Here is a 22,553-nt window from a genome sequence, read left to right as displayed (position 1 = left end):
TTTGGGAATAAAAGTCTGGTGGAGAGGGTGAATTTTGCACTGCAGAACTTGGATTTCCCCAGAACGTGTTTGTACAGGGCCGGTGTGAGTTTGGGAATAAAGAATTGCTGTTTCAATCTACAAAGCTGTGAGTGGCTCGTGATCTTGTGCCCAGCCAGGCTGCGGCAGTGGACAAGACCAATCTTCCATCCCTAAATTTGGGGAGAGGGAGGTGAGAGGGCCCTCTGTTCTTAATTCCTTTGTCATTATATCTAGAAACTTGTACATTTCCTTTAGTACTTTTAAAAATCTGGCCTTTGGTTTGGCTAAATTTTCTATCTCCTTGACTTTTAAAATCTGTATTCAATTCTTCCTTATTATTTTAGGTTTTTTCTGTTCCTATTTGACAGACTTGAGTTAGACACAGCTCATTTTTATTTTCAAAATTCTTCTTCCCTTTTAATATAAGAATTTAAGGTTCCAGATTTCCTTAATGAGATCCCCCGAACCTGCGTGTCACAGACGAGACACATGATAAGAACACTTGCCACGGCCCTAAGTGCTCGGGGGAGGGCTGTGTCTTGTTTGAGATGCCGGAGCAGGGCGTATTCTCCAAGGATGCCATTACAGGGTCTCCCATCCCTCTTCCTCTTCCACCCTGCCGAGGGCCTGCCCTTCCACACCGACTGTGGAGTTTGAAACCCTCCGGAGATGGTCTCAGAGAACTGCGACAGCTTTGCTGTGCAGCAATAGCTCTTAGGGTGGGTATGGGCCAATTCACACAGAACAGTCATGACAGGCCACAGGTGATACCCGGCAGGTCACCTCACAGGAGTCCAGACAGCACGAGTCCAGAAACTGCCATGCAGGCTGGCCTTGTGCCCGTAGGGGAATAACCTCCTGTCAAAGGAGCAGGGAATGGCGCTTGCCCAGGCTCCGACAGCACTCTGTCCCCAACACGGTGTTCTGTTAGGACTTCCCTGCTGCCCAGTGAACAGGGTAAGCATTCCTCCACGAGGGTCCAGAATCAGGCCCTCCAACACCCCCTCAACCAAAAGGTGGACTCTGTCCCCTCCTTGAGCTGAGTGGACCTTTGTGACTGCTGCAGAACACAGCGGGAAGGATGCTCAGCAACTTCAAGGCTCGAGCAAAAAGGTAACGGTGTCCGTCAGCTGTCGGGGTGCTCACTCTTAGAATCCAGTTGTCCCATGAGAGGCCACGCGCAGGTGAGGCTAAATCCCCAGCCAGGGTCCAGGCTTCAGCCAACACAGGTCACCCACTACCTAGGTAGAAAGGCCTCAAGGTGACCTGGCCACCACCTGCCTGAGACTGCATGAAAGACCCTGAGGGTAGACACCTTCCAGCTGACCTCCAGAACCACGGGAGAGAATGACAAACGTTGCTGCTTACACCGCCCAGTGTGGAGTCATCCATCCTGTCACAGGGCACGGGAGCCCGCAGGCTGGGGCAGCACAGGGGCCCCCTGATCTTTCTGGCCCCTGGTTCTTGCAATCAGGCCAGAAGGATCTCAGACATGTTGCTCGGAGTAACAGGCATGAGATTCTTGGAAGGTTAGGAAAAGGGACAGGGGGACACTCTCAAGGGACAGCGGGTCCCTCAGGAGAAGCATGGCGCATTCCTCCTGACCTCTGATTTGATTGAGGATCCCAGGGAAGTTTCCAGAGAGCCACCCAGGGGCACCTCTTGATTTTTGATTGTCAGTAGGATGACGTCAGCCTCTCAAGTCTCCGTGGTGCATGACATCTCGAGGTCACTTTGGCCCATGCTGATCAGCTCTAATGGGAACCTGTTCTGATAGGTTTTATGGTTAGTGGGAATTTCCTTACCCCCCTGAGCTCTGGGACGGGGTCTGGGTAAAGGTTGCAAAGATCCCCCCACTGCAGGGTGACACGTGTTCTTTGAAATGGGCGTTTGGGGGCTGGATTTCTCCTGCAGACAACAGGTGATTTGCTGAGGGACGTAACGTCCCACTTAGGTAAGCCAGGCAGGGCTGCAGGTAAATGACTTGTTGTTTTTTTTTTTTTAAGAGAAATTGGGGGTAGGGGTGGGAGTGGGGGTCAGCACAGAAGCCCAGCTAATGGCCTTGTTCCCCTCCCTCAGGTCCCCACTGCCCATGTCCGTTCCCTGCCAGTCACACCTCACAGACAACTGGTAGACCCGGCCACATAGTGACCCAGGACACAAGTTCCAGGCCAGAGAAAGACGTGGGTGGGGTTGGATGCCAGAGGGGAACGATGGAATGTCCAGCCCTGGGGGAGAAGACGAGGAGGAACACGCCTGGAGAAGGAGAGGGGAGGGAGAAGAAAGAGGAAGGAGGAGAAGAGGGAAGCCGGGAGGAGAGAGATGAGAGTAACACCGCAGCCGGCCCGGGACGCCGGGTCGTGCAGTCTCCACGTGGCCACAGGAGGGCAGCACCACGCGGGCCAGCTCTGCATGGACGCTGTTGCGGGTAGCAGGCCCCACGGAGAGGGCTCAGGGTCCCAAGCTACCAAGTGAAGGAAAGCACTGAGGAAGGACCAGGAAGGCGGAGATCTTGCTGATACATCAAATAATGACACCTCTCCCGCTGCTGTTAACTTGGGCCAACTCATTTGTAGGGGGCATCTTTTTCTTTCTTCTTCTTTTTTCTGTTTCCCCTGATGTTCATACCTTCTCTTTCTGACCACAAAAACAAGTCCTTTGGGGAACCACCCAATTCCCACTCAGACTGTGCACTGCACAATCTCAGAGGATCCATCCATTTAGATGGTGCTTAAGTGGTGCCTACTGCATTTGAGCAGTGCCCAATCTGCACAACTGTCAAGGGCAGTTATAGGAGAGTGGTCCAAAGAGTTTCTCACCTTACTCCTGGTTAAGGTGCAGGAACATGATCCAAACAAGCATATCATAAATTCAAGTTTGAGTCCTGAGCAGAATGTGAAGCTCATTCTGACATTTGTTCTTCCCGTTATTTCCAGCTAACTGGATCTCCAGCTGATTCTGATTGTTTCCAACCCCAATATTCCTCTTTCGATTTTTTAGAGAAACTTTGTTACCAGCAACCAAAGGACCCAATGAGTCAGTCTGCACATCGAACCTTCCCTAAATCAGTATCCAGGTCTTAGCCAAAAATCTTGGGTATTAAGATTGAGGTTGTTCTCCATTATTACCCATTCATTAATGCATCCAGCAGATATCTGGCGTACCTACTATGTGCCGGGCCCTGCTCTGGTCTTTGGGATGCACTGGTGAAGAGACCAGACATGCGCTTCGCCTTCATGGAACCTCCCACTTAGTGTCTGGTGAGGAGACCCCAGGATATGGATGGTCCCAGGTGGAGCACCGAATGGTGGTGAGAATCGCGAAGGCAGAGTGGGCGCCAGGGGAAGACATTTGGAAGCAGGGGGCATCTGTGCTAGGCTGGCTAGGAGCAGGCACTTCTGTGCCCTATAAAGTCCATCCTCGGAAGCAGGCTGTGGGCTAAGCACAATGTCGGGTCGTGCTTCATAGACAGGAGGATACGGGACTTGCAGTGCCGACACGGGGGCCGTCCTGGGAACGCAGGCACAGTGGACACCTGAATAAGTGACCCGGCTACCACCATGCTGGGTCAATGGCTGGACCCAGATATGGCAAGGACCCAGAGCTCAGACCCACAATGACCACCGGACAGGTGGCCTGAGATGGACCCATGGATTTTCCTCTCTCTGAGCCTCGACTCCAAATCTGCTCTTGACACAGTCAACTCTCTTACTCTGTGAGGTGTCTCTGAATGTTTCCTGAGCCATCGTTAATGGGACATGGAGTCCCCAAAGGAACCCATCATGCCCCAGTGCTTTGCTCAAGTCATATAGCAATCTGGGCCACCAGGAGAGCCCCTCCCGGCCACACTCTGATTTCCCTTTGTGCCCATCTTCTGTCAGGGCTCCCTTCCCTTTTGGCCCCCAGCCCCTCCCTTTAGAGAAGAAGCTTGAAGACATCATGGTCCACACTGCTTCTCCCCAGGCACCGGGTCTCGCCAGAGGAGGCCATGCTGACCTGGGGCACCGAGATGGGCACCGACAGGGAGCCGAGGAGTCCACCAAGAATTAGCAGTGGTCCATGGCTTCGAGGAGGGGCCGTGACAGATGCCTTAAATTGACACCTGGGCACCCTGCCCGGGAGGGAGGCCAGTTCTGGAGGCACTCGCTGTCCCTTCCTCACAGGTCAGTTGGGTGGTCCTAGACGTGGTCAGGGCAGAGGACCTGGGGGCGCAGGCTCCGCGCAGGTCAGGCAGGCGGCTCCTGGTCCCCCCGTGGCTGAAGGCAGACACCTTGAGAGTAGTGGGTAGGACCGTCTGGGGAAGGGGAGCAGAGGCCCTGACCCCACCCTGGTGCAGCCAGGGCCACGTCAGCCTTGCAAACGGCCCCTGGAGTCTCCTCTGGAAGCTGGACACATGGATGGAGCTGAAGCCGTCAAGACAAGAACCGGGGGAGGACAGGGAAGGGTGAGGTTTAGGCGGGACCTGGTTCAGAGCCGACGGCTGCTCCCTGACCCCACATAGAGAGGGAGAACCGGAGGATGCTGTTCTCCTGTGTTCAGCGGAGCACCTGACCACGAGGCACATGGCGAGTGTCGCCGAGTCGTGGCTCACACTCAAGTTTGGTTCTTGGGGCCTTTTTTTTTTTTTTTTTGACTTTTCTTTCCCCACCTCCCGGCCTGTCCACAGGCAGGTCTGACAGCAGAGATTGGTCCCTTGATGCCAGGCCCCACAGGACGCCGCAGCAGAGAAAGCCAGTGGCCAGCCCTACTGTGGGCTGTTAGGACTGAGGCCCAGGAGATAAATGAGTGGACGCCTCTCCAGTGACCTAGGCTGCTGCGCTGAGATGCGGGGCGCGTGCAGAGGGCAGCCAGGTGCTGGCTAGCAGTTACCAGCAGCCATGGGGACTGGGGTTATGTGTTGGCAGCCATGAAGCCCAGGCCCTCCCCAGGCTCTAGAGGACCTAGCTGGTTAGAATCGTTGGTCCTCTGCCTGGCACAGAAAGGCGCGTGATGGTAGTGGGATGAGGGGATGGATGGATGCTTTTTTGCACCTGCGGAAGCTTCCTGAAGGCAAGACCACACTAAGCTTCACAAAGGCAGGAAGGCTGCTTTCCATGGGGCCTGGCTTCCTGCCTGCACATAGTAGGTGCTGAGAATTTGTTCCAACACATCGACTAGGTTCTCTAAAAATCGTTCCCTCATTTCTGATATAGGAATCATAACCGAGCTCATCCCAGTGCTTCAGAGATTTCCACAAGTGATGCTGGTAAAGTCGTGGCATGCAGGTGACCAATACAAGGGTGAATATATTTGTGATCACAGTCACTGTGATATAAATCCCACTCTCCCTACTCCCTAATGTCTGAACACATGCAATAACATTATACAAGGCACAAGAGAAAGAAAAATTGGGATGGGTCCAATGAAGGAGGAGAAAGAAAAGAATGATTCTAGCTTAGTTCCTTGTGTTAGGATAGGATGGAATCCGTTGGAAAACAAGGTCTGGTTTATGGAGAAGGTCCGACCTGGAAGACCAGCCTTCATTTCAGGCCAGAAGACCCGGGAGCTGTCCAGCGTTCCCTGGTGCTGAATTCTAGGTTGGAACTCGATGCAGTCATCAAAAGGCTTTTCAGGAGGGAAGTCGGGCGTCCTGGGTACTCAGATCACCCCCCTGCCCTGTCCCCTTGGGGTAGCTCTTTTCTCACCTCTTTTCTTAATTCCCGAACTGGATGATTTAGTTCACAAGTTCACTGAGCATCTGCCCTGCCCCTGTCCCAACCCCAGGCTCGTTGGGGTGAGACAATTTCCCTTAACAGAATATCTCTAAATGAATTCATAAGAGACTTGAATCTACTGGGACATGGTAGGCTTCAGTCTAAAAGGTATTTTAAAAAAACAGGAAAAAATCTTCACGTCTACTGGGCATTGATCACTGATTTAATTTCTGGTCTTTTTGTTCATGATAAGAAAGGCACAGTGTTTGCTTTCAGACAAGTTCAAGACCATGCCCTTGCTGACAGAGCTTCCCTTTAGGCACTCACAGGTGCTTCAGATCTCCCGAGGGGCTGGCCGGGTGGGGAGTGCCATGGGACCTCTACTTGGGCCTTGGATACCAGATATCTTCATGCTCCCTGCAATGAGGCTCCTGGTACAGTGTCTCCCAGCAGCCACCTCGCCCCACTTCCCCCAAGGGAGCAGAGGCCCTTCCGGATCCCCTAGATGCCATTATGGAAACAAGGGATGTTTGGTAGTGTGGTTTAGGACCCTCGACACAGACATTTAGTCTGTCAACTCCTGAGTTGTATTTTTCACAGCATTCACCAAATGTCGTGACAATAAGTTACGGAGCTTTCAGCCACAAATAACTAAATACCTGATTTAAAATGGCTTAAGAACAGGGACCTCAGACCTAGCTCCCAGATCTTGTTTGCTAATACCATTGTCCAGAGAATTGAGTCAGGAATCCTACTGGCTGAATCCTGGGGCAGGAATAGACAAGATGAGCCTCGAGCACCTTGTAGTGACAGGAATAATATCTTAAAAACGCTCGTGCCGATGGGCTATGTCGAAGAAGGTGTGAGCCAACTGAGGGAGCCCCCCACTGCCAAAGCTAGAACGATCCGAGAAACAAAATAGAGTAGTATTCGGTTATCACATAGAGTATAAGATAAACACCCACAAGTTCATACAGATGTAAATAAATGACTAAATAATTAGGAATGGATAGACAAATCTCACATGCAAAAGAATTCTGAGTAATTCATGTAACTCCTTCTCCCTCAACTTCCTTCCAGAAAAAGAAGTATGAAGAGAAGGAAAGAGGTCTATTTTACAGCAGCAAAAAGTTCTGACAACCGCTGTCTCAGCTAGGTAATCGAGGACAGTGTGTGTCTTCAAAATGATGTGATGAGAGGGGCAGTTCACCTCTGTGGTTTTCCTGGGCAAAAAAAAGTCTCATCTCATCGCCAGGAAAACATCAGACGAGTCTCCACGGAGGGAGTCTACCTGACCAACACACCTCAAAACTGCCTCGATGATCAGAGACAAGGAAAGTCTGAGAAAATGTCACGGCCCTAGGAACCTAAGGACAGGACAGCTAAATGTCCTGTGGCACTCTGGGTGGGATCCTGGTCCATAAAAAGGATTGCAGATCAAAATCAGAGGAATCTGAACAAAGTGTTAATGTTTTAAAATAGTAAGCATTAACACTCCTTGTAGCAATCGTACCATATTAGAACAAGAGAGCCCTGACTGGGCAAAGTGGATTGGGGTGCAGAGGAGCTCTCTAGTATTTTAATCATCTTTGGAAGATCTAAAGCTATTCTCAATTTTTAAAATTTATTTTTAAAAAGGGGGATGTCCTATGTCCTCAGTTGAACAAGGACTCTGGGTAGGGCCGCAGCGGGGCGGGTTGAGCTCACAGTTCAATGATGAGATCGGAAGCTCAGATTCTTCCCGTCCTGCCCCTCCTCCATCCTTGGCTTCTTTAATTTTTCCTGCAAACAAATCCTCTCGTGAGTACCAAGCCTCAGAGGCACTTGAAATCGTGTTTGAAGACATCAAGGGCAGTCTCCTTTCGGATGTCTAGCTATCAGGGAGGCAGACAGTCTGTCCAGAGGCTTCCTGTCGGGTTCCATCACCAGGACTGGACCACACACCCCAGCCTACTTGCGAAGGAAGCCGGGCCAGGGGAAGCGGGAATGTCCCACTTCCACAGGGGGAAGCCACTAAGAATGTGGGCTGGGGGCAGGGAACGGTGCTGGGCAGGGAACCATCTGTGTGGACCACGTGTGAGTGCTCCCCAGTACACGGGAGTTTCCTCTTAGGACCTCCACCATCACCTGCTGCCCTTGGGCCGAGTAATCGGGGGCTGAACCTTCTCTTTGCAAGGATCCAGACCGCGTCTCCCTCAGGGCTTGGTCCTTGGGTCTCACTCCTTCCCCTTCCCCGTGCTTCTCCCACAGCTTCACAGTCCCCCACTCCCCTTCCTGCCTGTCAGGGTAGCCCTTGTAGATTTCACCCCCAGCCCCAGTCACACTGGCAGGAAGCCTTCAGGAAACAAGACCCAAGTGCGTCCGCAGGGAAATGCGGGTGCGTTGGGAAAACACATTTCGTCCTGCTGTGTGCGCACCACCTGATTTGATCTCCCACAATTCTTTTTTTTTTTCATTACATATTTTATTTGGAAATGTTGACACAAGTACGGGGAAACTAAGATTTTGAGACAGTGGATGTTATTAGATTATCATCAGTTTATTATAAAAGACACATGGAAATTATTTACATGATGAAAGATCTCAGAACTTCGGTGGAATGGGCAGCTTCATAGGAGGCCGTTTCAACAGTGATTTGTTTCAGTCTACATACTTTCCAAGAATGTCACCATCTCTAAATAAGAAATGATCCTTGTCATCTAGAACTACTTTGGTGCCTCCATCCTCTGGGAGAAGAACTTTATCTCCAACGTTCGCACTAACTGGCTGAATCTCTCCACCCTTTCCTTTGGAGCCTGATCCCACGGCTACTACTGTTGCTTGCAATACTTTTCCTTGAGATTTTTCTGGAAGCATAATGCCTCCTTTGGTTACAGTTTCGGCTGCACTCCTTTTGACCAATACTCGGTCAAAAAGTGGAAGAAACTTCCTAAATGCTTGTCCAGCCATGATTCGCGATGCCGCAGCTCAGACTGTGCCGCCGCCGCCAAGACACCCGCAGTCCGGCCCTCGGAACTCCCACAATTCTTGACTTAGGTTTCCTTCGTGAGGATTCTTTGGTTGTGAGTGACAGAAACACAACCCAGATGAGATGAGACAAAACAAATCGGCTCATCGAACCAGGAGGGATGGAGCAGTGCTGCCCTGGGCAGGCTGGACCCAGGAACTCAGATGTGTTTGCAGGACCCCCTCTGTCCTCCCCGCCTGCCTTGTCCTCTCTTCTGGGAAGCTTTCTGTACATGCAGAGAGCACAAAAGTTCTGGGGTTACCACCTTATTGGCTTGCAAACTAGGGAGAAAGAAATTAATTTTTTGTCCTAAAACCTACATATTTTCTCAGGAAAGATCTCCGGGCTGTCGTGGGTTAGACTGGTCACTGTCACCAAGGAAATGGAGACCAGTGCTAGGCTTAGGAGAAGATAAGGGAGGGCCCTCGGTGAAAAGTTTAAGGGGGCACCACTCCCTGTGGGATGCACTTCTCCACCTGAGAGCGAGAGCCTAGAGCCCCAGGGTATGTGAGAGTGGGTGCCCCCTTAAATTCTGTGCCCTAGGCTCCTGGCTGGCCTTGCCCTCGTCTTGGCATCTGGGGAACTAGAACTAGTGAGACCCATGTACAGGAGACGACAAGGTGCTGGGACTGGGCACCAGGTTACATGAAGTGGGTAGTGGTGGAACAGCAGTACCTGTTTATCTGCAAAAATGCTGAATGGTGGGGAGATCTGCCAGACAGACAAAAATAACAAATGTCCACTGGAGAAGCACCTTTCTGATCCCTATTTTATAGATGAGACGGTAGGACTCATAAGGTGACATGAAAGTCACCAAGCTAAAAAGTGGCAGAGCTGAGAGCTCTGTGTATCTTAACACCACTGATTCCATAATGCATGTCCTTCCACTGCACTGTGTTGGGGTCAGAGACGGCCTCCTGTGCTGTTGACCGAACCAGCTGGGACCCAGGGGGAGGAGCAGCCTCAACGTGTTGCTTCCCTGCAGGATGTGCAGGGTTGGTCCATCACAGTAGACACAAGGTTTTAATTATATACTTTGCATTGTTAAGGACATTAGCCTGGTCTAGGTGCAGGAGCTACTTAACCTGAGCTGAGATGGATCTCCATCTCCCATAACTACCTCATGGCTCACCTTCCAGGACTGCTGATGCAGGGTGGGGGCCGCTGAACCAGTGACTGCAGCACTCCCTTCCTCTGTCCTTACCCCACGTGTCCCCCTACCAAGTGCAAGCTGGGGAAAAGGGGCGGAGACCTGGCCCGGCCCACCCGTGGGAAGCAAGCCCTGGGATGGTCCTGTGGCAGCCAGCAGAGGGCGCCCGACGCTGCTGGGTTTCCAAGTCCTTGGACACCTCAAGGTCTCCAACTGGGTCACCCCAGGGCTAGCGCCCCATTTCAGACAAGGGAAATGAGGGCCCCTGAGCCATCTTACTTCTCTGGGAGTCTGAGAGTCTTCCTTAGGCAGCAGAAAAGTTAATTGACCACTGTGACTCTGGGTGATCCCGTCACCCTCTCGGAACTACAGGTTTCTCATCTAGAAAATGGGCGCAGTAAGGACTTTGGCTACCTCCGAGGGCTACTGGGAAGGAAGGGGAAGCAGGTGGCCCCACACAGCGGGTCCAGCCCGCGTTCTCTGTCTCTAGGCCAGAGAGAGAGAAGACGCTGAAACCAAGCGAGACTGTCGGCGGCAGGCTGGGGTCAGGGTCAGCCTTGGCCTCCCTTGGCCTTGGCCTGACGCCCAGCAGGTGGTCTGGGGGGCTCCTGAGGAGTCAGGGCCTCAGACCAGCTGTGTGACCACGTCCCCTTCTCTCTTCAGCCCTTCCAAAGCATCCGCCTGTCCCGGCCTGGTGCCCTTTCTCTGAGTCTTCTTCCTGGAAGTTCTTTCTCCTTCTCTGCAGGGCTGCTCATCCTCCAGGTCCCCATCCACAGGACGTCTCCACCTCTCCTCAGAGAGGCCTTCGCCGCTCCTTCCCCCGCCTGAGGCTGTGCTTGGCCCCTGGTGGCACTCCCCCCATCCTCTAGACGCAGCCATCTCGTTTATTTTCTGATGCCTTTGCAGCCCGTTTTCTTCTAGAATGTGGCCCTGGAGGAGCATGGGTATCACGGACCCTAGCTCAGGGCTTGGTGCACGGGGATGCTCGGTGAGTCCCAGCTGAGGAGTGAACCGGTGGTCGTGGAAGCCACGCGTGTGCGGCCGGGAGCTGCTCTTCACATGGACGGGAGGGAAGTTCTGTTATCATCGTTGGAAGGGAAGGAGTATGAGGCTCTGGGAGGCATGAGTTGTTCACTGTCATGTGACTACTAAGTGGGGGACTGGCCGTAAACACAGAACTTCCTGCTCCCGATCTTACAGTCTTCCCAGTACACTTGGGGGGGAAGCTGCTTGGGAGCCTCGCCCACCTCAACTTGGGGCTCCCAGTTCCCATGCAGGCTGTGGGGCTCCTACTGTCAGCTCTTCTAGGTGACCTGCACCTGAAGGCATTTTCTTTCTGTCCCAAGCACAGCGCAGACTGGAAGTCCCTAGGAGGAAGACACATTCGTCCAGGGTGTGAAATTAAAAGATCTCTATGTCTCTGCCCCCAGTGCCTGACTTACAGCTTCGAGACCCTTGTAGAACACGGTGCTGGGAGAATCTTTTGCTCTTATGTTGGGTCTTAGACCTCGGTTCCTGACGCAGCTCTCAGATCCTGTGGGTTTTCCTGGGCGATGGTGGTGTCATCAGATGGGCAAGCCCTGGTCAGGAGCTTGGTACATTCAGCCCCATCCACCCTCCAGGGAGGAGAGAGGGGCCAGGGATGGAGTTAACAATCCACCAAGCCGACACAAGCACGCCTCCACCAAATTGGAGGGTTTGGAGATTACAATCTCCGAACGTGTGGGGTGCTGGGTAGGTGGTATACAGATGACAGGCAGGTCCCACGTCCCTCCACCTGGAGGGGCATGCAAGCCATGAAGAAAGCACAGGAGAGTGTGATAGACCTTCTGATTTTATTTACCCTAGTCCCAGAAGTGACCTACTATCGCTTCTGTCATATTTGATTAGCCAGAACCAGGACAAGGTCTGCTCACGTTCAACAGGGCAGGTATGAGTTCCACGAGGTGGGCCGACTGTGGCCAACTTAGATGTCTGTCTGCCACACCAGCTCACAGGCACCTGCCATCTGAAGCCTGGGAAGCAGCTTTTTTAAAAAAAATTTTTTAATATTTTCGGCGGACACAACATCTTTGTATGTGGTGCTGAGGATCGAACCCCGGCCGCACCCATGCCAGGCGAGCGCGCTACCACTTGAGCCACATCCCCAGCCCCAGCCCGGTACTTTCTCACAAGTGTTGTAAGGGGAGCTCCTGATGGGGTCCAGGAGGCATGCACAAAGATGTCCATTGCAACATTGTGTACAAGAGCAAAACCTGGACTCACCTCTCCACCCACCAGCCAATAACTTCCAAATAACTAAGGACATGTTCATGCTCTTCAATAATGAAACAGAATGCGAAAAAGGCTATGACCTATTTTTCAGTGAAAAGATAAGTTGTAGAACAACATGTGTAAGTATTGTGTCACTTAAGACTCAACAAATAATATCTGAAAGATTCCCAGGCAACAGGTGATAGGGCTCCATCTGGGGAGATGAAGAAGGCTTAAAGGGGCTTTCTCTTTATTTGAAAGGCCAGTTAACACCACGGATTCTGACAGACTACTTGGGTTTAAGGCCTGTCTCTGCAGCTTATTAGCCGTGTGACATTGGGCAAAGTACTTAATCTCCTTGAATCTCAACTTCTTCACCTTCAAAAGAAGGATGATAATAATACCAAGCAACTCAGACACTTTTGTGCACACGGGTTTCAGTAGAGCTTTGGACATGTTGGGCGTCTCTTCCCCACTGCAGTTCAGGAATATTTGTGGGTGGTTCGAAATCCCCTGGTGGGGTGGAGGCAGTGGTGCATTTATACAATGGGGTTCAGCAAATACTACAAATGAGGGCTGTCTTTCTTTCTTTCTTTCTTTCTTTCTTTTTCTTTGTTTCCTTTCAGAATCAGTTTTTAAGCATTTTCTAGTACATTCCCAGCACTCCTAAGCACCGACACAGGCTAACTATCATTATCTGCAATGCTCTGATTTTTCTAAGGAGGATTGATATATTGTCTGTGCAATACTGTGTGGCTGAGTCACCACCTAAACAACAACAGGGCAGCCATGTGGAAAGGGAGCCTTGGTGGGGCTTGGAGGCGTGGGAGGCCGACGAGGCCCTGTGACAGGGGCTCAGTAACCTTGGGTGTGGGAGGAGGAGCGGATGGAGTGTGGCTCAGCTCCCCACAGGTGGTGACTCACAGCCTAAAAATACCCCAGAGCTGGGGGCGTGGGGTGCCAGGGGCGGGTCTCAGAGCTTCTCTTCTCCAGCCTCCGCAGAACCCGACCTCCTAGATGTGCTTTGGAGGTCAGCTATGGGAAAGAGGCCTGAATGCAAAGTTCCCGGAAGAAGCCTGACCCGTGTCCCTCCCCTGGGAGCACTCGTGGGCAGTGTCAGCTGGGCCCCTATTGGGTTCATTGGGCAACAACACAGCCAAAGGGAAGGCCATTTTATTTACACTGGAGTTTCTCAAGAAAATCCTAAGGTTTAAAAAAACAGCGTTTAAACTCCTCTTTCCCCCTCTCTGGGTCTCGGCATTGAACACAGCAGGCAGCTTTGCCCCCGGGCCTTTCTCTGCTGTGTCTGTGCTGCTGTCCCTCATGTCCAAAGACCCAGCTCAAGGGCCAGCTCAACACGCAGTCCACCTCCTGCTCAGCAGGGCTTGCAATCTGGGAGTCTTTACCAGTAACCTTCTTAAGTAGGATAAGAGAAGAGACTAGAACAACATGATGAAATGGAATAGCACAGGAAGGACACGGTTGATGAGAGGAAACAGAATACCTTGCACAGATGGAGAAGAGATTGGACCAACTGTTAACTGCACGTCCAAATAGGGCACAATACATCCTACTACTGTGTAGAATTATAATACACCCATAAAAAATTTAAATTAAGAAAAAAACAAGTGTCTTTAATCAAACTTATTTCACATGGAGGGGGTTGCAAAAGAAAAAGTATTTTGAGTGGTGGTCGAAAATGTTTCAAAATCAATATTTTAGTAGATCTTCCCCAACTATTTGGATTGGAAAATTAAAAGTACACCCCAATCCCCTTACAGCCAGGGTTCCAGTGTAGCGCAACCCTGTAACACACGGAAACCCGGAAACCCGAGGGAAGCAGAGGCCTAATTTCTGCTGCTCCTGTTTCTGCCGGTGACCTGAGTCCTGAGAGCCAGGCTACTAGGTTTGGCATCCTGCATGTCAACTGGGGAGCGTCACTCACAGTGAGTGTGTAGAGAGCATGAACCCCAGAGGCATGTGACACAGCGGCGGCCGAAGGTGCTGGTGGGCTGTGTGACAGGGAGCTCCGGGCCCAGGCAGGGATTCTGTGGAGTCCTGGGGGTCTTCGTGTTTTGCCAGGACAGAACTCAGGCGTTCAGCGTGGTTCTGGTGTCTCCTGCATGTTGTGTCAGCCAAGAGAGTACACCCAGGGCCCACCCTCTGAGCAGTGGCTTCCTGATTTCTTACCCTTCTGAGGCTAGAAGAGGTGAGCTTCCTGGTGAGTCAGATCTGGGGTCCCCTCCTCCAGCTCCATAAGAACCCAATTTAAATCCTCCCTGGCTTAAGATAGCTACATCCATTTCTTTTACCTATAATTGAACTTTGGGCATTCCAATTGGCCCACATTCCTGTTTTTAAAATTAGATCGGCTTAGAGTTTCCTATTTCTTCATCACTCAACTCAGACTCTGCTCAAAGAAAGGCGTGGAAATGGACCTGGCGAGCAGGTGTGTGGGTGACGAGGGGGAGATCAATGCCTGCTTTATTTTTTCATATCCCTTTCTGGGGGAAAGGTCAACTCAGGTGTTTTCTGATAGTTACGTAGGAGGTATGGGCTGATCTGCTTTTTGTTCTTTCTTCTTTCTCTTTCAGCCCATTTCTGTCTTCTAAACCAACCTCCTTTTTCAACCCCTCAGAGCACTTATTCTAGAAGTTGTTGTCGCCCGGTTCTAATACTCACATAAAAGCCAATCAAGAATATTATCTAATGTGCTATAGTGTGTGTGTGTGTGTGTGTGTGTGTGTGTGTTTGGACAGCGGGAAGCTCAAGGTCACACGGTGGTTACATGTGGATGGCCCTGGGGTTCATACTGAACAAGTGTGTCCGTTTATATGAAATTCAGATGGAATTGGGCCTCCTGTGTTTTTATTCATTGAACCTGGCAATCCTGCTGGGAGGCTCCTGGGGAAGCAGAGGAATAACATTTAATCTAAGATTTAATAAACACATTCATTTATAAAAACAAAATATTAGGTTACTATAAATAAGTCCAGAGCGGTCAGAGGCTTATAAATAAGTCGTCCCTGGAGCATTTGGATCAATTCCTGCCTGATGCAAAGCCTCCCTCCAACAGGTGGATCAGGAGGTGCGCGAGAGGCCCCGGACCAGCTCGGGGCCTGGAATGGCCACGTCCTGCTTCCTGGTCTGACCGGTGCACAGCCCTTGGCTAGTTGCCTTTCACGCTCAATATCTCCTTGCACATTCTCGCGTGGAAAGTAGGTCACAACAATTGTCATTATAGACGTGGAAACTGAGGCTCAGAGAGGTAGGTGTCCACCCCAGGTCACCCAGGGAGGCAGCCGAGGGCCAGGTAGCGGCTCAAGTCCGCGCTACCCGCGGCCTCCTGCTCCTCTGCCACTTGCGGTCCGTGAGGTCGCGAGAGGGAGGAGGCCCCGGGGGGCGGCCGCTGGCCCTGGTGCCGGTCGTACCTCCTCTGGAGCCGGGCGCGCAGGTGCCGGGTTCTCCTGGCCTCCTGCGCAGGGAAGAAGGCGGCGGCGATGGCGTGCCGCAGGCGCCGGGCGTAGGCCTCCAGCAGCACCGTGCAGCCGGCCAGCAGCTGCAGGCTCGCGGCGGCCAGCGCGGCGGCGTCCTGGGGGCGCTGGGCGGGCAGCAGCCGGCAGCCCGCGGAGCTGAAGCGCAGGTCCCACTGGAAGCAGTGGCGGGCGGAGAGGAAGGGGCTCTGGGCCGGGGGCCGGTTGAGGAGGAAGGGGACGAAGTCCAGGACGCTGTAGGCCGCCTTGAAAGGAGAGAAGGGGCAGTCAACCGCGGGCTCTGGCACTGGCCGCCCCGCCCTGCGAGGCCTGGGGACCTCAGCCCAAGTTCCCTGCCCTCATCTGCAAAATGGGTGCAGAGATGACCCCCACTTCCTGGGAGGCCGAAGGCAACTGAGGCTGGCACGCAGGTGACGCTTTTGCCAACTAAAAAGCATCTTACCGGTGTCACCATGATGATGACGACGACGATGATGACGACGACCTTTTAGCAGAATGCTTTAGAGAAGGCAAATTAATGCTCAAGGTCATTTACCCTCCGCTAAGCCCCTAGTGACTATTCTGATGTACTGTCCCCTCAAATGTGAGTGATCCTATGAGGTGGAGGCCAACAGGAGCCTCATTTAAGAGATGGGGAACCCAAAGCCACTGGGTGGGTTCACATGTGGCCAACTCGGGGCAGTCCCAGCCAAGGAGGGCCGTCTCCCCTTAGGGAGAACATCTCCGTAGCTTGGCAGGCAGGTGTGGGGTCTCACACTGCTGTATTTTTAGGGGATCATGAAAATGTTTTTATTTTGCTTTAAGTTAGAAGAAAAAAATGAACGTTTATGCCAAACATTATTTTCAATTTGTAATGTATTTGCATCCATTTATTTAAAATCTTTTTTCATGGGGGAAGGAACCCATGAAACTGGCAAGCAGCTTGGTTCTGTCACTTTGGGTTTGATGAATTTGGGGGAAGTTCCCCCAGCCTCACTGAGCCTTGGTATCCTTCTCTGTAAATGGGGGTGATGATGGTAATTCCTATCTCAAGGATCATGGTGGCGATTAAGGAAACTACCTTATTTCATCCATTCTGAGATGCATTTTTTTTTAAACTTTTTAACATCTTTAAAATCAGGACGTGTCTAAAATCAATATGACCGGTAACTGCTCTCAGCAGCCACAGCAGGTCACATTTTGCTTTCAGGTATCCCTTTAGCCTGAGTGCCCACACCGAGGTTTTAGAAAGTGATGTGCATTCTTGGTCTGTGTAGAGTTTGATTGCCATCTCTAAATGTCTCCAAAAGAAACTCTGTTTCAGAAGTGAATGGTTGGACATCACTTGTCTCTGTTCATATATGATACACAGCCAGTGTAACTCCACGTGATGTTCAGCCTCAAGAATGGGATCCTAATTAGAGTAAGTCTACGCCATGTATGTATAATACGTCAAAATGCACTCTACTGTCATGTATGTCTAAAAAAGAACAAATGAGAAAATTAAAAATGATAATTAAAAAAAGAAGTGAGTGGTTATGTCCACTGAAACAAAGTCCTGAGCAGCAAGCCACAAATATATTAGTGAAGCAAGGATTCATGTTGAGGGATGAACTTTAGCCTATGTTTTCTTGCCAAGTGACAACCCACGGAAAGGAGGTTTGTGCTAAGTAAGGCTGAGTCACGAACCCGTGTGTGAGGGCCTGCCACACCCCGAAGCGCTCAACGAAAGCAGAAGGAGCTCCCAGAGCCCTGGCAGAGATAAGGTGGCCGAAGCCAGGAGGAGGGCTGGGCCCAAATGCTCCCCAGAGGGTCAGAGGCACCAGCGTCAACACTCGCAGAGACACGGCCCAAGCTTGGTCAACAGTGCTGGAGAAAACAGAGGGGCGTCACCAATGCCCCGGAAGACACCGCGATGTTGGCCAGAAGCCTGGGATACTTGTGACTTGGCCAGCGTCATTCAGGTTTGGGCTTGGGCGGAAGGACATCTTAGGACAATTAACCAATCACTTTCTATTTTTCTTTTATGTGTACCTGAGAGGAGATGTGGTGAAATATATCTTTGTTAAATAAAAGTAACTTACTTTTACATGAGTATAATTGGAAGTCTAAGTGAAAATAAAGCACTGAGTCAGGTTTAATGGATAGCATTTCCTCTCTTATTGATATATCAAACAAGAGTGTGACTTGGAATTGATAGCATCTTGGATATGATGAATGAAGTCTACGTCAATCAGGGAACACTCTTAGACCATTCCCTGACACATTTCTTTCCTGTGACCTGTGGTAGGAAATGCATTTTACAGCATCTTCCAAGCACATATTATATTATAATTGATGAAAAGTTTCACGAAATAATACATAGCCTTGTCATCTGCAATATACTCTCATAATTTTCTAGTTTATTTCATTAAAAAAAGACAACTTATGTCATGATCACCTAAATTGATTTCTTGCAATTCAAAAAATAATTTTATAATATATAATAAGTATTTGATAAATATAAGCTCTTAATATTATCAGCTCAGGGTCTGACATTTGGGTGTTTTTTATGCAATAGGCTTTTGTGTGTGATCTCACTATTAAAAATAAAAAATACAAACTGAACATGGGGCGCATGCCTGTGATCCCAGCGTCTCGGCAGGCTGAGGCAGAAGGATCGCAAGTTTAAAGCCAGCCTCAGGAGATCAGTGAGGCCCTAAGCAACTTAGCAAGACCCTGTCTCAAAAATAAATAAATAAATAAAAATAGAAAGGGGCTAGCGATATGGCTCAGTGGTAAAGCACCCCTGGGTTCAATCCCTAGTACAAATAAACAAACAAATATAAATAAATACAAAGAAAAGATTGGAAACCACAAATTGTGATCCGAAAGTAAATACAACCAACAGTAAGGACTTGGGAAATTTAAAATAGTAACTGCTGGCTTTGTGGTTCTGTGGTCTGTCCTGCATCTCCTCGACCATGCCGCCTTTGCAGAGCAACCATGGATAATACACAACAGATGGGAGGCTATGTTCCAATAAAACTGGATTTACAAAATCAGGAAGCCAGCTGGATTTGCTCTGAGAGTCACAGCTGACTGACTGATGGTCTAGGCCATTCCTATCCAGGCGTGAGCTGTTAGTAACAGCTACTATTTATTAAACCTCTTTTGTGTGGCATGTAACTCAAATGCAGGAAATGAGGCTAGAGTGTTTGGATACTCCTGCAGGGCAAGTGATTTTCAGGGTTCTGGGTCTTGGCATCTGCACCTACAACAGGAGGTGAAAATAGAACCACTTCCTAGGCCTCCTGTGGGGATCAAATGGGTTCATTTGCCGTTGCCCAGGCCACATGACTTATCCAAGGCCTATGTTTTGCAGGCAAGTAAATGCAATTGCATATCAGGTGGTTTTTTGTTGTTGTTTTTTCCAGTACTAGGACTGAACGTAGGGATGCTCTACAACTGAGCTGCACCCCAGCCTTTTTATTTTGAGACAGGTCTTGCTAAGTTGCTGAGGCTGGCCTTGAACTTTCGAACCTCCTGCCTCATCTTCCTGGGTAGCATTACACGTGTGTGTCACTGCGCCCAGCTCTGCAAGTCCAGGGGTCAGTGAGGCTGCCCCTTCCCTCCAGGAACTGACCTAGGTCATCTCCCCTCCCAGCACTTACATCATACTTAACCATAAGTGTGACGGGCACAACTGGCAACTTCTGAGCCCACTCCACTGCCGCCTGTGCCAGCAGGAAGGCCATGTGGTCTGTGGCCACTGCCACAGCTGTGACCACCAGGAGCAGGGAGAGAAGCCCCAGCCTCAGGAGACAGCGCAGCAGCTCCTCCCGGGACAGCTTGGGCCGGGCTATTCCGAGCAGCCACGGGGGTGGAGGAGCCACTAGGTGGGTGGCCTGGGCCTGGGCCAGTTGCCGGGTCAGCTGTGGTGTCTCATAGACGTTGTCAAACCGCAGGTCAGTCAGGTAGCGGTGGAGGTACCAGGCAGATTCCACCAGGAGGCCCAGCATGAACATCCCGGTGACCACCCGCTGAGTCCCCAGTGCTGCTGCCCGGGCCAGGGACTCCAATGCAGAGAAGTCCTCCAGGACCCCCTGAGTGACCCTGAGCATGTGAAGCCGGAAGGCAGAGCCATTTCCCTGGCTCTCAAATGTCAGGCCCCGGCCGCTCGATCGGCTGGTGGGGCCCAGTGCTGTGGACGCATTGCGCAGCTGGTGAGTGGTGTTGAGCAGACTGTCCAGGGAGCCCTCGGTGACGCACCTAAGCACCTGTCCAGCTGCACCCATGTTGGCCAAGACGTTTGGCACCACGGCAACAGCCAGGGTGGCAGTACTGTAGGACAGGAGCAGCTGGCGTCCCTGTTCCGTGCCCAGGGTGGGCACACTGAGCGCGAACAGGCAGCGGACCGGGGGTACCAGGCCCAGGCCCAGGAAGACCAGGAGTCCACACACAGTGGCTATGATGCCCGAGAGTCCTGAAGGATAAAGCCACGACGAGACCAGCCAATGACAAACCAATTCTGCGGCAGCAACAGCCAGGCAAGCGCAGAGGAGGAGCTGGGTCAGCAGCTGGCCACAGCTGGCTGGGACAGGCTGGGAGAAGGCATCCCAGGCAGCCTGCAGTGGGTCAAGGGCCTTGCGGATCCCCAACTGCGAGAACCTCCACCTGCACACAAGGAAATGGGAGGACGCTCCATCAGGGGGCGGGTGGGCCTGTCACCGTCCCTGCCTGCTCAATGCCAAGGCCTGCCAGCCGATGCCACCCTTTTGCTACGGAGGCAGGCCAACTTTCCAGATGGGCCAATCAGAGCTAACCACTCCCACCCACGTGACAATGCTGAACCAATCACAGCCCTCCCCAGGCTGGGTCTCGAGGGAGTGGTGGGCGAAGAGCCCAGTCCTGCGCAGCTCCTGAGGGTGGGGGGCGCCTGCCCGGCTGCCGGAGCCCGTAACCGAGTGAGGGCAACTGGCCTGAAAGAAGGAGTCAGGGAGCAGGAAGCCCAGACAAAGGGAGAAGGATCAAGGAGTGGGAGGGGCAGGGACGGAGACAGAAGCTGTTTTCCTGAGCTCATCGTCCTGTGGCCCTGGCCTTTATCATCTAGGGGCGAGGAAGGTGGGCCATTAGCTGGGGGGCAGGCAGGAAACGGGTAATGATGGAAATGGACAAGGTGTGCACACCTGAAACACGCAGGGCAAGGATGGAGGGCATCGCCTCTGGTCTGTTCTGATTCAAACCCCTGCTCCACCACTCACAGCTGTGTGGCCTGGTTCCTTAACCCCCTGTGCCTCAGTTTTCTCATCTGTAGAATGTGCCTCCTAGGGTCATTCTGGTCACATCATGAGCACCACCTGAGCTATTATCTATCATTAGCAGGTCAACACCTCCAGGGCAGGGGCTTTGTATCTTTGGGTCACTGATACATTCCGAGGGCCTGGAATAGTGCCTGATAAGTATTCATAAAGATATGGTACTCCTAAATCTTCATGGAGCATGGCAGGATGGCTCCTGTTTGCTCAGATCAGCAGGAATCAAGGCCAGCATCGAGGGCAGGATGCTGGAGGAGGTAATGAATGCTTGAAGGTAAAGAAAAGGTAAGACATAATTGTCCCTGTGTTGGGCACCAAGGTGAATTAGGTCATGGGCCACACACAGGACAAGTTCACAGTTAAATTGGGGAGATATGAACAGGACATTAGAGCGTAAGTCCACCATAAAAGGTCTCTCAGGAATGGTCAGCCTGGGTCTGCACTGGGGTGGAGAAGGTGGAGGGTCATGTTTACCTGGGAGAGTCAGGAGGGCTTCCTGGAAGAGGTGATATTTCAGCTAGGGCTGGGAGAACAAGTGTCATTTCTTACGTGGGGAAAGGAGGCTGGGTGTCCCGAACAGAAGGAGCAGAGCATGAGAATTCCTGCTGACTGCTCCCTTAGGAAACAGGGTTGGGGGACTTGAAGACGGCTTGACGCATGAGGCCTGGGGCACTGGACCAGAGGCCACATCCTGGGGTCCCAAAGGCTGAATCCAGTGTGCAAATTTGCTTTGTTTTGGTCCACACCGTGGGTGTGTGAGAACTGCCGTCCTCTGGATACAGGAAGTTTCACATTGCAATTGGGATTTCTAGCTTCTCTGGGTCAGGGCTCCTGCCTTTGCAGCAGGTGGACAGAGCTGAGGACCCACGGCCCCCTTTGACAGGGATGCACCCTTACAGGCTGTGCCCCACCCTTCAAGGTACAGGACTGAGGGGCCCTGCCCAGCACAATCCCATCTGGCTCTTGAAGGCATTTGGACGGGGGACTAAACGCCCCTTCTACCGTCTTACTAGTGTTTGGAACAGGGCAGCTGATGAAATACCAGCTAATCATATAATCATAAAAACCAGGACCAAGTTCCATGCTGGGAATCACACATGACAAGGGCACCTGGTAATATTTACCGAGTGCTCCCTTGAGCCAATCCCTATGTGTACATTTCCTTACTCGACGCACACAACAGTTTCATAGACACCATGATCATCCCCACTTCACAGATGGGGAAACTGAGGCTCAGAGAGGGGGAGGGTGGACCCACGGTCTCGCAGCCAGGGCATGGAAGACCTCGAGGGCTTATACTCCTCACAACAGATTGCTGACCTTTTCTCACCTGTGGCCCTCACTGTCCAAAGTCCCCAGACCTACCCCGTCCTGACGAGGTGCTCAGCAGCTCCACAGAGGCCCCTCATGGTCCCTGAATGGCAGTCGGTGTCTGGCAGCGGTGGCAGGTGGAGTGGCCATGGGGGGAACCCTGTGCTTCTGCTTTTCTACCCTTTAAGCCCTCCTGGCTGCCTGTCCCGCCTGCCTGGGCCCACCTCCTGGGGGTTGGGTGAGCTGCCTCACCCTTTCCCATAGAGAGGGCCAGTGGGAAGTGTGGGAGGAGAGCAAGAAGTTTCCCAAGAAATATCTGCAATCCCCTAGCAGGAAGGTAGGCTTTGC

The 22,553-nt window shown here is 51.7% G+C and overlaps 1 protein-coding gene and 1 pseudogene across 1 annotated transcript; both read right to left on the bottom strand.

Annotated features, from left to right (window-relative positions):
- Positions 1 to 8,354: 8,354 nt before the first annotated feature.
- Positions 8,355 to 8,663, bottom strand: LOC113184343 (10 kDa heat shock protein, mitochondrial pseudogene; annotated as a pseudogene).
- Positions 8,664 to 15,410: 6,747 nt separating this feature from the next.
- Positions 15,411 to 22,303, bottom strand: Ocstamp (osteoclast stimulatory transmembrane protein). The gene is made up of 3 exons (XM_026390953.1): positions 22,260 to 22,303; positions 19,251 to 20,253; positions 15,411 to 15,863 (listed from the first exon to the last, which is right to left on the bottom strand). Exons 1-3 carry the CDS (start codon positions 22,301 to 22,303, stop codon positions 15,411 to 15,413), a joined length of 1,500 nt encoding a protein of 499 aa, XP_026246738.1.
- Positions 22,304 to 22,553: the final 250 nt, after the last annotated feature.

This window comes from Urocitellus parryii, chromosome 6 (genome assembly GCF_045843805.1).
Source record: "Urocitellus parryii isolate mUroPar1 chromosome 6, mUroPar1.hap1, whole genome shotgun sequence".
Lineage (NCBI taxonomy): Eukaryota > Metazoa > Chordata > Mammalia > Rodentia > Sciuridae > Urocitellus > Urocitellus parryii.
Note: the sequence above shows the minus strand (reverse complement) of the source record. Positions and strands in the feature narration are given on the sequence as shown.